Raw genomic sequence first — 18,132 nt, forward strand, 5'->3', positions numbered from 1 at the left:
ATCTGGGATTTTCTTTCACAATCACTCTCTGTAAAAAGATAAACAGGACAAATAGAGTGTCAAAAACAAAACCTGCGCCACCAAACCTATAATCCAATTCTGTGCTATCTCCCTTTAAAAAGGGGGAGGAGGCTGCTAGCAAAAAAAGATATGTACTCCAATAGGTGCATTGCTTCGCTTCCCTAAAAAAACACCAATATTTCATATAAAACTAAATATTTTTATAACGTGTGATAAAGTATGTTTGTAAATACATATATTCAACAATTCCCCATCAAGTACCAAATAATTGATATGTGTGAAAGTGGGAAAATTCAAGTGCATGAATTCCTTCTTCACAAACTAAACTAGAAACTCACATAATTCATAAGTAAAAAAGTGCTCAGAATAAAGTGCATATACAATAAAAAGTCCATCTATGTGATTTCCTTGTATTTTCTTATGAAATCCACGTGGTCTCTCAAAACCATGCATGTGTGCATTATCCTCCACCATTCAAATCTGCGCTCACCTCCACTTTGCGACCTGCCCTCTTATAGGTCAATTCACTTGTATCTTTTTAATGAGGACCCCGAAGAAATGCTTCTTCCATAAATGATCTCTCTCCCAACCGATGGCTTGTATTCCGTAACTCCAATGGATCCTTCAGCTTTTTGTATGTCTGGCCCTTTAAATGTGCGATCTTTGGTCTGCACAAAGCTTACACAAAGAAAGGTTCCCCCATGGTGTAGTATCACAGATAATCGGTTTATTTCAAATAAAATTCTACTTATAAATCATGAAATACAACGTGCAAATATTGCTGACAGCGGAGCTTTCGCTCTCACGTCACCTCCGATCCCAAACTTCCTGACGCCCAGCTTCGTCTACACACATATCGTCATGTGACTTCCTCATAAGTACTGACATTCCCCAAGATTAGATAAAATAACCATGGTTAGATATAATTAAAGTGAAACTCCCAACAAATATTTTTAAAAAAAAAAAAAGTTTAATCTTCCATGTTTTTTTTTTAAAGTAGTAAAATCTCTGCACCTCATATTTTTCATAATCAAAATAAATGTACAGTATATGTAAACCCTTAAAGTGTTACTAAACCCAGAACCCTGCATTCACTATACCTGGTCTCCCACAGTACACAGAACATGGAAATTTAATTATTTTAGTAAATATAAACGGCTAAATACCTTTTCTCATCAGCAGTTAGAGCAGTCTTGTGACTTCTATCAGTGTACAGCAGAGCACTGGTTAAAGCTTGTAGGAGGAGTTTTCATTTTGCTCTAGGAGGATGCAGAACCCCTGACCTGTGATGATTGGCCCTGTGCTGATCACGTGCATTCTCCCAAGAAAAAAAAAACCTCTCTAGCAATGCACAGCAAACTGAGCATGTGCAGAGTGACTCCATACGATATGTCTTATCAGGTGATAAGAGGGGGCCACTGGAATAAGGGGAGGATCAGAGAAGACAGGATCAAACAGCATTTTTACACAATGTGGAGGATAAACCTCTTAGGTTACACAGTAAGTATAACAAGCATGCTTTACTGCATATACAAACTGATTTTAATGTTGTGGGTTTAGTAACACTTTAACTTGTAAAACAACCCATTCAGTTTAAAATAGAAATGGAAAGCAAAATATTTTTTTAGTGATCACATAATCTCTGTACTCAGCTGCATAAGGGGCATGGAGGGGTGGGGGGGGGGAGAAACAGCAGTTCCCTTCACACATTTGCAACTATATGCATAATCACCCCAGTGTACTGCAGTCCTAGCTGTGTGAATTTGAGAGCCTCCAAGATTGGAGCACATACACTATATTGCCAAAAGTATTGGGACACCCCTCCAATCATTGGATTCAGGTGTTCCAATCACCTCCATGGCCACAGGTGTAAAAAAATCAAGCCTTAGGCATGCAGACTGCTTCTACAAACATTTGTGAAAAAATGTGTCGCTTTCAGGAGCTCAGTGAATTCAAGCGTGGTACCATGATAGAGAATAAAATAAAATCAGAAATAGTGTCGTGCTCCACTACCAATTGCAAAAATGGGAATAAATGAATATTAAATAAATAATAGCCCAGCATCGAAAGAATACATATAAATATCTCTGCAATTATATTACTACTGCAAACATGTCCTTATTAAGTCCGTAACCTTAACACTTCTAGTGCTGTGATGCGAACTAAAATGTTGAGATTTGAATCCACAGTAAAGTTTTTCTCCCCTACATGTTACGCCACCGGGTCACGTGGCATTCCCCCTGATGAAGCCACGTTACCCGGTGGCGTAACGTGTAGGGGAGGGGCTCTGACATCACAACACTTAAAGCAACATACAGCAAGCCCATATGGAAGAAAAATATATTTGAAATATATTTTAAAAATATTCTTCCCAAATATATTGACATATATTTGAAATGCTACAACTTTGCCCATGTTCAATATATTTATAAATATATTTCAATTAATATATAATAGGCAGGGCATTGTTGTGCACCAGGAGGAACCCAGGACCCACTGCAACAGCATGGGGTCTGACAGTGGGTCCAAGGGTTTAATCCCGATACCTAATGGCAGTCAGGGTGCCATTGTCTAGCCTGTAGAGGTCTGTGCGTTCCTCCATGGATATACCTCTGTGAGAGAAACTGAATTCCTAGCACCAGAGAACCAGTAAAGACTTATGTTCATATTCATATACATTGCTCATGTGCTCATATTTAGAAGCAAAAGTGCTGTTCCAGTCCATCACGCGCATTTGTACATGCAAACGGGCTCATGCGCATTCCAATTAGCATGCACACTTGGTGCCCAATGTCCTATTTAAACTAGTCTGTCATTATAAGCAGTTGCTGAATGGTCTTCAGTTTGTTCCTGTGACCTGATCTGCTGTACCTGCTTACCTGTGTATGATCCGGATTTCCTTTGGACTTCACTTCGGCTCCTGCTTAAACTCTGTTCACCTGATTACTCTGACCTCAGTCTGTTTACTGGACTTGCCTTTGCCTACTGTTTCGGTAATGCTTTGCCCGGCTGTTACTGACCTTGGCCTGCCTCCTGGACTTGCTCTGCCTGCCGAGTAGGTTGCTCGCTGCCCAATCACTACTGACTGCTGTATGCTGCCTGTCTCCTGGTCCTGCTTCATCTATTGCTCTGGTGCTAAGCAGCTCCTGCGCTCCATTCTGAGGACTGCAATTACCAGCTCTACCCACCTACAGAGTGGAAACCACCAGCCAGCTACTCTGGCACTCGTGCCACTCTTTGCCCTCGCACTCTCTGTCTCCACCTTCAGGAGTGTTGGGCAGGAGGTGCAAGAGAGGCCTCCATAACAATCCAGTCTTCACCAGGTACGTGATAGCCTCCCTAGACCATCACTGACCCACCACCAAAACAGTCATGCTGAATGATGTTACAGGCAGCATAACGTTCTCCATGGCGTCTCTAGACAATTTCATGCCTGTCACGTGTGCTCAGGGTGAACCTACTCTCATCTGTGAAAAGCACAGGGCGCCAGTGGCGGACCTGCCAATTCTGGTCTTCAATGGCAAATGCCAATCGAGGCCACCCTCATGAAGTCTGTTTCTGATTGTTTGGTCAGAGACATTCACACCAGTGGCCTGCTAGAGGTCATTTTGTAGAGCTCTGGCAGTGCTCAAAGGAGCAGATACCTTTCCTGCTGATGGGTTAAGGACCATCTACGGCCCTGCCCAGCTCTCCTAGAGTAACTGCCTGTCTCCTGGAATCTCCTTCATGCTCGAGACTTTTCTGGGAGACACAGCAAACCTTTTGGCAATGGCACGTATTGATGTGCCATCCTGGAAGAGTTGGACTGCCTGTTCAACCTCTGTAGGGTCCAGGTATCTGTAGGGTACCAGTAGTGACACTGACCCTAGCCAAATGCAAAACTAGTAAAAAAACAGTAAGAAAAGATGAGTAGGAAAAAAATGTCAGTGACCTCCACCTGTAAATTCATTCCTGTTTTGGGGCCTGTCTCATTGTTGCCCATCTAGTGCATGTGTTGTTAATTTTATTAAGACCAAAGCAGCTGAAACTGATTAACAACCCCCTCTGCTACTTATCTGACCAGACCAATATCCCAGGAGTTTAATTGACTTGATGCTAGACTCTGAATAAAAAGTGTTCCTTCAATGTTTTTGAGCAATGTATATACTTGTGGACATGGAGATGATTGGAACACCTGAATCCAATGATTTGGAGGGGTGACCCAATACTTTTGGCAATATAGTGTATATATATATATATATATATATGTATGAATTAGCTCCTGTGGGGGCACCCCCCAGACAGGAGGGAGGAGCCAGGAGAGCCTGCGGGGAACCCAAGAAGATGAGGATGCAGGCTGCTCTGTGCAAAACCACTGCACACAGTAGGTAAATATAACATGTTTATTATTTAAATAAAAAAGCCGTTAGATTAAATTTTTTTTATTTTATTTATTTCAAGTACTTATATAGCGCTGGCAATTTACTTGACATACTGTATATACTGTAGATATATATACTGTAGATATATATTTTTCCATTCTTTTTATATACTGAAGGTCTTTGTACCAAGCATGTTTGAAGCCACTTACTGCTGACTGACTATTCCAAGTATTGTTTCATTAAAGAAAATACTAAAATGTAGTGACAAAACAAATGTCTTTGAGGTCTCTCTAAAAACGGAGGCCCTTCACAAAATCAGAGAACCAGATTTTTCACTTCTACAGCTGGGATCATATTAAAACTGTTCAGCAATTACACTATTGTTTTTGGGAAGTTTGTGGATAGTTTCTGTTCCTCAGACAGACATTTTTACAAAAATATTCCTTAGTATATTTGATGACGCTCAATGCTGCTGTTAGAAATTTGTTTAGGAAAAAGTTCCATCTTGCTCCATTCATGCCACTGCAGTTCAAAATAAACATCAATTTATCCCACTAATGATTAGAAAACTGAAACTGTATTCTTAAAATGAACATTTTCTAATGTAGTTCTACTGGTGTATGACTTTAAATATACATAAAGCTGGTCATAGATGGATCAAATTTTGTCTAGTTAAGCATGGACTGGCTGAACTTCGAATTATCTATAGCTGTTCCTGTTTGAGAGCAGTTGATTTAAGGACTGACTGCTCTCAAGCGTGCTTGTTGTAAAATATTGCATCGATCAGCCCTGTTATCAATTGGCTGCAGAGGTGACCAGTGTATTCTGATGGTGGTAAGGTTCCCTCTGTCAGAATACAATGATACATCAGGGAGGATTCCTCCATCTACCTCGATTGTGTCGATGGGAGAATCTGTTCAGTTTTTTCAATCAGTCTGCTGGTTGATAAAAATAAAAACTGATCTATGTATAACAAGCCTTAGTTAATAAAGACGGGAAGATTCAGATGAACAAAGTAGAGTCTTTGGGTTGTTCTTGTTTCAAAGTCCAATCACAATTATCATTCATACAGCCGTGCTTTATAAATGTGCTGAATGCTTTTAATAAGCCACAGTTAACACATAGTACAGCTGCTTTATGTCTTGGAAATTCGCTTTAACGAATTTCTCCTTACCGTGAGTACTCGCAGTTGGATGCGCAGAAATCCCCCATAAAGCTGTGCGAATCTCGCTTACCACGACTTCAGCTAAACTACACGATTCCTGCCCATCCAACTGGGTTAGCGTCTGTTGAGATGTGGGGAATTGGAGCTCCGTTACCCAAGAATGATCAGGCGACACTCTCAGGATGATGTTTGAATTCACATAGCGGAAGTTTTCATTCTCAGCCTCTGGTTTTATTACAAGCACACACATGCCCCCCACATGAATAAGGTCAATCCCCTCCCACAGAACAATGCAATGGGGAGTGCCTATACACAGGATGTACATTCCGATTGGAGCATAGCCTTTCCTATTATCTATCATTGGTCCTCCCCCATGAGCCCTCTGAGGTCAGCAGACTTCCTCCCCTTCCCCCCATGAGCCCTCTATGGAGAGCATATTTCCTGTCCTACTAGCTCCTATTGGTATGTAAATTCTCTGTACAATCATCCCTTAGGTTAAACAGTGTCTGTACCTGGATGGGCCCGATACGATCTTTATTAAAACACATCCATCCAGATACAGTTTCAGGTTGGTAATGGCTTGTAAGATATGCATAAGCCTACACGCGGAGTTCGTACTGCTTGGCACCTTGCGGCACGGAGTCCATGTAGTGCTATGCTGCTGATATGTGGATACAGGCCCGCGGCCTACCGCCGGCGGCATTCGCATCGAATGCCGTGGTGGTATACACGCCGGTCTATAAGCGCAGATCTGCCATCTCATCCATTACCGAGCTGAGTACTGTAATACATACATTGTACATGCGCATGGCCCAATTGCAGCCTTCAGAGCTTTAATTAAGCCACATGAGAGACATATGAATAACACTCATATATGACACATTTAAAGTTCAACCTGTAAATACAAAATTTCCATGACATTTATAAATGGGTCCTTTAGAAAAAGTGATGTGACCATGCAAGCAAAACATATACCGGTATTCTAATAATTGTAAGAAACTGACAAATATGTCTTATGACAGCTGATTTTATCTGTTCTTCTTACTGTTGACCATTAGAGATAGCTAACTGCAGAGATAACCACAACTTGATAAAGACTGCTAGAAATACTTGGAAAATTCCACTTACACCATGATAAATGGTAATAGAAATATGCACTGCATTCTATTAAATAAATTTTATTTTCTTTTTAATTTCTAATGATTTTACAAAATACACAGGACGTACGTAACATGGCTCATCCTTCTCCCATGCTGCCACTTTGATCTGCATATGGTATACGTTTAAGAAACTTTACAAGTTAAAAAAAGCTCTATTTAACCGTTTTAATACCGTGTGATTTTACACCTTCCTGCCCAGGCCATTTTTCAGGTTTCAGCGCTCTCACACTTTGAATGACAATTGCGCGGTCATACAACACTGTACCCAAACTAAAATTTTATCATTTTCTTCACACAACTAGAGCTTTCTTTTGGTGGTATTTAATCACCGCTGGGGTTTTTATTTTTTGCTAAATTAACAAAAAAATACCAAAAATTTTGAAAAAAAACACATTTTTCTTTGTTTCTGTTATAAAAGTTTACAAATAAATAATTTTTCTTCATAAATTTAGGCCGAGATGTATTCTGCTACATGTCTTTGGTGAAAATAACCCAAATTAGGATGTATTTTTTAGTTTGTAGGAAAGTTATAGAGTTCACAAACTATGGTATAGATCTGAATATTGATCAATCCTGAAGTACTGACAGCCAATCTAATTTCTTGAGGTCCAAGAATGTCAGAATAGTACAGATATCCCCAAATGACCCCTTTTTGCAGAGTAGACAGTCCGACGTACTTCATAAGAGGCATGGCGAGTTTTTTGAAGTTGTATTTTTTTGTCATAATTTTTCGGAAAATGAAAAAACGAAAAAAATTATTTTCACTATTTTTTTTTTTTACATACTGTCACCAGTGCAGTAAAGCATCTTCATATAACTGGCATGGCGGTGAACATGGACACTGACTGGTGACAGTATGAAAAAAAAAAAATATTTATTTATTTTTTATTTTTTTTTATTTTTTTATTATATTTAATTTTTTATTACATTTTTTTAAAGATTTTTTTTTCATATTTTACTATGACCAAAGTAGTACAATGTTACCATAGTAACATTGTACTACTTTGGGGGAGTGATCAGTATTTTTTTTTTTTTTTTTTTATACACAGTTTGCTTATAGCAAAGACTTACTTTGCTATAAGCAAGCATTTAGCTGAATGAAATCGATTCATTTTTTTTTTTTTTTTTTTGTGCTTAGCTGTGATTTGGTCACAGCTAATCACATGACATGTGCATGTGACCTGCTGTGACCATTCACAGCTAGGCACTAGTATACAATGGATGGCATCATGAATGAAGCCATCCATTGTATACAACTATCATGTGACCTGCTGTGATTGGTCACAGCAGGTCACATGGTACCAGCTACGGGAGCCGGTACTCGGATCTGTCATCGACCGTGTCCGAGGTGCACGGCCCGTGACAGATCCCGCTGCTGCGCCGCTCTGCTGTGCCGCAAACTGCGCATGTGCGGGAGCACGCCAAATGGCGTGCACCCGGAATTTAGGAGCGCATTTCAAGCCGCCAAACGGCCATTGGCCGGGCGGCTAATGGTTAACACCTTATAGTTTACCTTAATTAGCCCTAATTACCTACTCCTTCCCCTTCTCCCTTCAGCTATTTTTTTTCTACTGAGTGATTTTCTTGTGTATTTTATTTTTTTTATTTTTGTTAAATATTTGTTTCATTGTTATTAGCTATGTTAGTCTACGTTTTTTTAGTGTTGCATTAAAAAAGCACAAAATTGAAAAAAACCCTTTAGTTCATTTGCAAATAAATTTGCAATGCTTTGTACTATAATAATATTAAGAAGGTTCCCATGTTTCAAACAACCATTGGAATTGGTACCATTTGTACGAAAATAAAAAATATGCAAAATATTCCCATGGGCAACACGTTTAAAAGGCTAAAAATCAAACCTATGTGGCTTATGACCAAAGTTAAAAAAGCTGTAAATAATAAGAAAAGAGCTTTTATAAAATATAAAAATGAAGGAATGCTATCATTGTTTATACATTACAAAGAATATAACAGAATATGTAAAGAGGAAATCAAGACCGGAAACAAAACGAAAACGAACGATAGCAGGACAAACCCCCATATAATTCTTCAAATATATTAATAGTAAAAAGGTCCAGTCCGAGCATGTAGGCCCTATAGAAAATAATCTAGAGTGGGTGACTGGGGACAAATAGAAGGCAAATTTATAAAATTCTTTCTTAAGCTCTGTGTATATACAAAAGATCATGGGGGAGCTCTTGTCCATAATGGGCATCGTATCGACACAGCCCCAAATGATTCACATTGGCTCACAATTGTTATGATTCAGAAGTATTTAGACAGAATAAAAGTGAATAAAGCATCTAGACCGGATGTCATACACCCACGGGTCCTTAAAGAATTGAGCTCTGTCATTCCAAAGCCATTGTTTCTAATTTTTAGGGACTCTTTAATGACTGGCATAGTACCACTGGATTGGCGTAAGGCCAATGTGGTGCCAATATTTAAAAAGGGATCAAAATTTTACTAAGTAATTATAGACCTGTTAGTTTAACTTCTATAGTTGGGAAGATACTGGAGAGTTTAATAAAAGACCACATACATGAGGTCTTGCTGGAAAAAAATATTTTAAGCAACAGACAGCATGGATTCATGAAAGACAGACGTTGTCAAACAAATTTGATTTCTTTTTATGACGAGGTGAGCAAAACCTTGGACAGAGGGATGGCGGTGGACGTGGTATACTTGGATTTTGCAAAAGCGTTTGACACAGTTCCCCACACACATGGCTAATGTGTAAGGTAAAGTCTACAGGCTTGGAAAAATCTGTATATAAATGGATAGAAAACTGGCTAAAAGATCGTATTCAGAGAGTAGTGGTTAGTGATTCATACTCTGAATGGTCTAGGGTTGCTAGTAATGTACCCCAAGATTCAGTGTTGGAACCCTTACATTTTAATATATTTATAAAAGATATAGGGTCTGGGATTAAAAATACCATTTCAGTCTTTGCAGATGACACCAAGCTGTGCAGTGGAATAACGTTCTTACAGGATGTCTCCAACTTACAAGCCAACCTCAATGCACTGTTTAATTGGGAAATTATGTGGCAAATGAGGTTTAATGTTGATAAATGTAAGGTGATGCACTTGGGGGCTAAGAATATGCATGCATCATACATACTGGGGGGGGGGTGCTACTGGGGGAATTAATGGTGGAGAAGGATCTGGGAGTTCTGGTAGGTCACAAGCTTAATAATGGCATGCAATGCCAAGCTGCGTTTTCTAAAGCGAGCAAAATCCTTTCTTGTATTAACCACTTGCCTACCAGGCACTTATACCCCCTTCCTTACCAGGCCAATTTTCAGCTTTCAGCGCTGCCGCACTTTGATTGACAATTGCGCGGTCATGCAACATTGTACCCATATGAAATTTTGATCATTTTTTTCTCACAAATAGAGCTTTCTTTTGGTGGTATTTAATCGCCACTGGGCACTTTACTTTTTGCGCTATAAATTAAAAAAAGTGCAAAAAATTTGAAAAAAAAAAAAGTTTATTTGTTTCTTTTATAAAATTTTTCAAACAGGTATTTTTTCTCCTTCACTGATTTGCGTTGATGAGGCGGCACTGATGGGCACTGATAGGCGGCACTGATGGGCACTGATAGGCAGCACTAAAGGGCACTGATAGGCAGTACTAATGAGGTGGCACGGATAGGCGGCACTGATAGACAGCACTAATTAGGGGTCACGGATAGGCGGCACTGATATGCAGCACTGATAGGCGGCACTGATAGGTGACACTGATGATGGGTACTGATAGACGGCACTGACTGGCATCACTTCTGGGCACTGACTGGCGGCACTGGCTGGCACAACCCCTGGGCACTGACTGGTGGCACTGACTGGCAGCACTGCTGGGCTGCACTGGTGGGTGGCACTGGTGGGCAGCACTGGTGGGTGGGCACAGGTGGGTGGCACTGGTGGGCACAGGTGGGTGGCACTGGTGGGCACAGGTGGGTGGGCACAGGTGGGTGGCACTGCTGGGCACATGTAGGTGGCACTTCTGGGCACAGGTAGGTGGCACTGCAGAGTGGCACAGGTGGGGGCACTGCTGGGCACAGGTGGGGGCACTGCTGGGAACGGGTGGGCGGGGCTAGTGGGCGCACTGCTGGGCGGAACTTGCGGGTGTCACTGCTGGGCACCGATCATCAGGGCACTGATCATCAGTGCCCTGATGATCGGTGCCGATCCCCGCTCTGACAACTGCCGGTTCTCGGCAGTACTTTCCTCACGATCTGACAGCGTGAGGAAAGTGCAGCCGAGAACCGGCACTTGCATTTCCCTGTGATCAGCGTGTCATTGGACACCGCTGATCACGTGGTAAAAGGCCGGTGGGATCGGCCTTTCACCACATCACGTGATCAGCTGTGTCCGTAGGACACAGCGATCACGGAGATCGCCGGGTGCGCGCCCCCTGGGGCGCGCAGGAGAGCGCGTTCTGGGAGGACGTCATATGACGTCCACTCAGAACTGGCCGGCCGCGGTGAAGCCGTCATTCGGCTATGCGCGGTCGGCAAGAGGTTAAGAGGTATAGACTCCAGAGAGAGATATCATATTACCCCTGTACAAATCATTAGTAAAACCTCATCTGGAATATGCAGTTCAGTTTTGGGCATCAATTCACAAAAAGAACATTGGGGAACTTGAGAAAGTACAGAGAAGGGCAACCAAACTGATGAGAGGCATAGAGGAGTTCAGCTATGAGGAAATATTAAAGGAATTGAATTTATTCTCTCTTGAGAAGAGAAGATTAAGGGGGGATATGATCAACATGTATAAATACATCAGTGGCTCATACAGTGACCTCCTTGTAGAATTATTCACCCTGAGGTCATCACAGAGGACAAGGGGGCACTCTTTATGTCTGGAGGAAAAGAGACTTAATCTCCAAATACGAGAAGGTTTCTTCACAGTAAGAGCTGTGAAAATGTGGAATAGACTCCCTCAAGAGTTGGTTCTGGCCAGCTCAGTTGATTGCTTTAAAAAAAGGGTCTGGATTATTTCCTAGATACACACAAAATTTAACTGGATACTAACATTTATAGGTAAAGTTGATCCATGGAATATCTGATTGCCTCTCTGGAGATCAGGAAGGAATTTTTTTCCCTGCAGGAGCAAATTGGACCATGCTTTGCTTTTTTTGCCTTCCTCTGGATCAACTGTGGGTATAGGATAACTAACTTTTTTTTTTTATGGTTGAACTAAATGAGAGTGAGGAGGAATTGTAGTCAGGATACTGTGTTTCAAGCTCAGGCAGATGTTTTGGTCAATAGATTTGTGAATAAGGGTTATAAATTGGATAAACTTAAGGATATAGTTGATCAGGTTCAGTTAATCTCCAGAGACCAGTTATTGGTTGAGAAACCTAAACGGGCCTCAAATGATAGACATCAGTGGGGGTTCATCTCTAATTACCATATACAATATAAGACTGTTGAGGATATTTTTTATAAACATTGGCACATATTGAGGCTTGATAAGATATTAGGAAATGTTATTCCTGAGAAACCAGTTTTTGTTTATAGGAAGGCCCCTACCATTGGTGATAAAATAGTTCGGAAAATTTTGGATCCCCCTAAGACTTTGAATATTTTTAAAGATAGAAAAGGTTTTTATTCATGCAAGAGATGTACTAAGTGTAGTTTGGTTAAACATAAATTTAAGGGGTTGGTCAAATTCACCTCAAATTCCAATCATAGGGAATTTGATATTTTTTCCTTTTTAACCTGTGATTCTACCCATGTAGTGTATGGTCTGGAATGTCCATGTGGCCATATTTCCATTGGGAGGACCAAGCGACAACTCAAGGTTAGGGTACTTGAACATTTAAGGAATATTAGTAAGGGGTACAAATATCATAGTGTATCTTTACACTTCAAGACACATCATAATTGTGATCCAACCAATATAAAATTTTGGGCTATTGAATCTATTCCTAAAGCTTGGAGGGGATCCAATAGAATTAGGGAACTTTCAAAATGTGAAACGAAATGGATCTATCTAACCGAAGCTTTATCTCCTAAGGGATTAAATGTTGAACTGGACTTAAACTGTTTCATTAGTGATGCATGAATTATATTATTATTATATTTATTTTAATTGGTTTAAATAATTTTTTTATTTAAATATATTTATATATATTTTATTTAAATATATTTCTATATATAATTTTTTTAGATTAAATTTATTATTGATTTCAAGTGCATTTATGTAGTAATTATTTATTATTATTTTTTTGATTGTATTAATATTATTATGTTGAAGGATATTATAATGTTATATGCTGATGTTATAATGGTTTTTGTACACAAGATGGTGCTATTGCGATTAGGTAGTCTGGTGTTTATACATCTGACTTTGCTTAGTAACAGCATTACACCCTCAGGTGTTTTATGAATGGGCCAATTAGGAAGGAGGAGGCTCTACAAGAGCCTCATATCTTTTTTATTATTTATTATTTTTTATCGTATATACTTCAATTCCCACCACTTCCCTTTTTTTTTTTTTTTTTTTTTTCTACATGCGTTTTTTGTGGTTTTTTTTTTTTTTTTTCCCTGATTGTCACCCCCCCCCCCTTCATATTCCACCTTCTTACCTGCCCATCTTACCCTTTACAATCCACATCATAGTAATAACGTTTATAACTAAATATTTCCTGTGTAATCTTTTATCTTCCACATGCGTTTTTTTTTTTTTTTTCCCCATTTCTTTCCTTTCCTTCTATTCTTCCTATCTTTCACATGTTCTACAGAAAGCAGCTGCTCACCGTTTATTTCTTATGTTTTCCACCACTGCTTGTTAAGCCTGTATGCATTATACATTTTTTTTAATTTCACTACCCCGCCCTCAGTTGCCCCACCCCTTCCTCCTCTCCTTATTTATTGGCTCATTCCACTAGCCAATCAGGTCTGATGAAAAGGCAGGTTGCCTAGAAACGCGTCACCGCCCCCTTGGAGGATTCCCAGCAACGTTCTGATGTCATTTCCTGCCCGGTGGCCATCTTGGATGTGCCTCAAGCTGGCTACTGTACCCACGCTGATGTGAGAGATCAGCAGTGCCTGCCCTGGATCCCGGTTCTTATCTGCGCCGCAACTCCCGGTTACTGCGCCTGCCATCCTCGCTTCCTCCTGTGGGACCCGCCTAGAGCGCCAGCCACGCAACACCTTGACATTACAGCCATCCATTTGTGAGGTGCAGCACAGATGACATCCTCCTCCTTATATATTGATGCCTGATATCTACCCACGTCTTGTGAGTTTTTATAATCTTGTGTGCAATAAACTTTTATATTCATACTGCACTTAGTCTGGCGCACTTCTCTTTCTTCTCTACAAGAGCGCCCTCCATGCACAGCTTACCACTCCCTCAGAAGAAGTCATTGGACGAAACGCGTTAGGGTGTGGCTAGCCGGTGACGTCACCATGCACGCTGATGCACGTGTCCGGTTCACGTGATCGCACTATCGCCATCTTGAGTGCAGGCAGGCTGGTGAGACGCTGGTTACAGAACTTGTAGCTCTGATTCAACAACGCTGTATATGTTTTTGCTCATTGTGTGTGCGGTTTTAAGGGGGGTTGTTTTATATGAATAAATTTGCTGGATGATATTGCACTATGGCGAGTATTCTTTCTGTTCACATGTGCTAATTGGATATGAGAGGATCTTCTTAAGTTGGAGTCTGTTTGGTGGAATGCTGGATATATACTGATATGCTGGTTTATCACCAGCACGTGGTGAGTGTGCAATTTGATGGGGTGTTCTGTCACTGGATATCACAGTTGATGGAGGATCTCATTACTTTATTTATTAAGGATCATTGATATATGGACTTTTCTGAATGGACTATATGGAGACTTCCTACATTTGATTTAGCACTAATAATTTTGCACATATTTGGTGTTGGATATATTTATTTACTCTTTTTTTATTGACTTAATTTAGGATTGCGCTATTATTTGTGGTTATTTGGTTTATCACACTTATAACATTTAGTTATTGCTTCCAACATTAGAACTTTAGATAGAGGAACATCTTAGATCAGTGGTGTCAAACTCAATGTCATCGTGGGCTGCATCAGCAGTATGGTTTCCCTCAATGGGTCAGTTGTGTCTGTAAGATTATATTGTATAAATGGATCTACTCTTTATCATATTAAATAATTACCTCTGCATTTGATTATTACTGGTTTTAGTAATAACTTAAGATTTGAGCTGTGAAGGGCAGGTGCAAACTAGCACAGAGCCCACTCACTCCTGTTGCAGATGATGCAAGTCTGAAAAGGAGGTCTGTCTGGCCAGTCATGGTGTTCTGTCTGAGCAGTCTCCAATAATGTTTCTTGTAGATAATACCAGCAGTGTGTGACCCTCCTTTTCAACTAGCACAGAATTTTATTATTCTCATAAAAATTATAAGCAGTTGTCCAGAGTACAACCCCCCACCCCTTACATCAGTTGTCAAGAGCCCCTCCACCATCAAATGCAAGAGTTCCCCACCCTCCCTTAAATGACGGTGCACTCCCCTTACCTTATGTTGCTGCCGGGAAGAAACTGGGGGCAGAGCTGGAAAGCAGAAAGTGAAGGGTCTGGAGAAGGACCAGAGGAGGGCTGGAGGCAGCTGGTGGAGTCTGCTGAACACCGAGACCAGGGGAGGTGGAGATGAGGGGATGCTGTGGGTAAACAGAGTGGTGCAGGATCTGTTGAAGGAGTTCTGTTCTCCTCTCTGCTACTGACTGCTGAGATGAGGTGGGGGCAGAGAAAAGGGGGGTGTCACAGCCGCATTAGAGGTGCAAGGACACATGAAATGGCTTGGTGGGCCAGATTCAGCCTGCGGGCCTTGTGTTTGACATATGTGCTTTAGAGAGATGAAGACTGTGCACTGTGGAAAAACTGGGCATATTTAAATTACAATGACTATTGGGCATGGCTTATACAAGTTTGAGCCTAATTCACAGTATACACCATACATGTATCCCATTGGTGGCCAGCATTTTTCCTTCTTCCCTAAAGGCACTGGTGGTCAGTGACCCCCAGAGGCATTAGTGGTCAGTGAAACTTTCTCCCCCTTTCTTCTAGAAACATTGGTGGTAAGTGCCCCCCTCCCAAGGCATAGGCATTTTCCCCCTTTCCCTCTAAAGGCATTGGTGGGCAGTGCCAACCCCCCCCCCCCCCAAAAAGGCCTTGGTGTGCTGTTACACTTGTGTGAAAATATAATACAATACATAGTCATTGTTAATGTTTATATTACTGTGAATTGAGGATTTATATAATTCTTTTTCCTTAAGCCAATGTTCATTAGCCTCAGTATAGTTGGTTAATATACTGCCATCTTGTGGTCATTTTGGTTATGGCTCCATCTTTTTCTGTGTTCCCTCCCATTTTATGATACACTTTCTTCTTCTTCTTGCAATGCATTATGGGATAAAATGGCTGCTTGTCTCACAGTCACGTTAATCTGCTCGCATTACCATGTTTTGACCTGAAAATACCGTCTTTTCAGTCATTTGCTACATCCTGTTGTCTGCTGTTAATTTGCTGCATTCAAGAAAATATCTTCTTGGATGTGAAAAAGTGTTTGGTGAGTTAATCTATCTGATAAAGACTGTCCGCAGTGATTGTATCGGTTTATACAGGCCAGGCATAGAGGTCTCAGCAAGGCATAAGTCACTAATACAACAGTTGGAGTCAGAATAATAGGTGATAAGTTATATTGTCCCCTTCCTTCTAAAGACATTGGAGGTCAGTGGTTTTTCCCTCTCTCCCTAAAGGCATTGGTGGTCAGTGTTTCTTTTCCCTTCTAACCCTAAAGGCACTGGTGGCCAGTGGTGATTTCCCCCCTGCTCCTTAAAGGCATAAATTGGTGGCCCTCGGGGGCACTATCTGAAAAGCATTGGTATTCAGTGGTGTCTTTCACCAAAAAGCATACAGTAAATGTTCAGTGGTCAGTGGTGCCCCACAAAAGCATAGGAGTTCAGTGGAAGATGCAGAACACATTTTTTTTAACTGTTGTGTTCATTGAAAATGTACAGTGATACAGGCAAATAGAGGTACATAAAACTAAGCGGTCAGTATATGACAAGGTACACAGCATACACAAATAACCTGAAGCCGAAAAAAATACAATTTAGTACCCCAGTAATATTCTGGGTTTCACCCAAGATACGACCCGAGCAAGCTAGTCAAACAAGAACTTAGTGTGACCCAAAGGCCAGTGTCCAGCCGGGGCAGAGGGGGGAGACGAGGAGGGCAAGGGGAATAAGGCCGGAGGGGGGGGGGAGGGAAAGAGAAGAGCGGGAGGGGGGGGAGGAGGTGAAAGGAAGGGGAAGGAAGAGGGCATGGGAGGAGATTAGGCGGTACAGATAGCAACACAGTGTTCAGGTACTACAAAAATCTTCAGATAAACAACTGGAGACACCACAACCTAAAAACTGTGAGACCCAGTGCCTTAGGGAGGAAGAACGCCATTAATTGTTGCCCTCCAACCAGAAACCATGGGTGGGGTCGGCAATTTCCATCTCAACAAAATGTCTCTTCTAGCGTAATAGGTAGAGAAGAAGACATTCTAGCATAATAGGTAGAGAAGAAGACATTCTAGCATAATAGGTAGAGAAGAAGACATTCTAGCGTAATAGGTAGAGAAGAAGACATTCTAGCGTAATAGGTAGAGAAGAAGACATTCTAGCGTAATAGGTAGAGAAGAAGACATTCTAGCGTAATAGGTAGAGAAGAAGACACTGAGCACATTTACATCTCTTCTGTTCGTTACACACCACTGCCTTTGAGGTGACACCTCAGAACTACAATCACCTAGCCTGGTAGTATGAGTATAGGTGTGGAGTTGAGTGCGAGTGCTCCAGCACACAGTCCAGGTTTTGTTAAAATCCCTGGACAGTTCCTTGGAAAAGGTTGGGAATATGGATTAATTACTTTAAAGCTTCATCTGTTGATACTTCCTGGTTCCTCCATACATTCTCATTAACATCCTTGTCACAATATGCCAGCCCCAATTATTAATTTCTTCCTTAATCCCATACTTAATCCCTTGTGCCCAAATGAAGTACATCCTTAATTAATTCCTTACATTCTTGTGCCAAATGTTCCCAACTTCAACTGCAAAATCCCCCTGCAATAATGCATTCCAACCCACACTTTGTTAGACAATTTCCTAGAAATATCCAGAAACTATCCAGTACTTCTGGGCATGGAGAAGAATGTGACCTTCTCCCCTTTCCTCCCAGGATGCAGAACTTGGGGCCACAGAAACTCCAACACCATCTGACACAAAATGTATACAGGGTCTAGGGCTCCAGCAGGGGGGGGCCATGATAATAGAATCAGAAACAGACAAAGTAATGCACTGGGGCCCCTACCAGCTTGCCTCAGTTCCCCAATTTACTCACCTACTCTCTAGAATTAAAGTATAGTTGAT

The 18,132-nt window shown here is 41.0% G+C and overlaps 1 protein-coding gene across 1 annotated transcript; it reads left to right on the plus strand.

The window, feature by feature from the left end:
* Positions 1-11,913: 11,913 nt before the first annotated feature.
* On the plus strand, positions 11,914-12,780 carry LOC149444154 (uncharacterized). The gene has a single exon (XM_089654927.1). The coding sequence runs from the start codon at positions 11,914-11,916 to the stop codon at positions 12,778-12,780; it is 867 nt and encodes a 288-aa protein (XP_089511053.1).
* Positions 12,781-18,132: the final 5,352 nt, after the last annotated feature.

The sequence above is a fragment of the Staurois parvus genome, unplaced genomic scaffold, assembly GCF_062004578.1.
Source record: "Staurois parvus isolate SC_StPar_1 unplaced genomic scaffold, SC_StPar_1.0 ptg000813l, whole genome shotgun sequence".
In the NCBI taxonomy this organism is placed as follows: Eukaryota; Metazoa; Chordata; class Amphibia; order Anura; family Ranidae; genus Staurois; species Staurois parvus.

Bases quoted from the DNA above. Each gene is read 5' to 3' on its own strand.
- LOC149444154 (XM_089654927.1), top strand. From the start codon at position 11,914: ATGAGAGTGAGGAGGAATTGTAGTCAGGATACTGTGTTTCAAGCTCAG.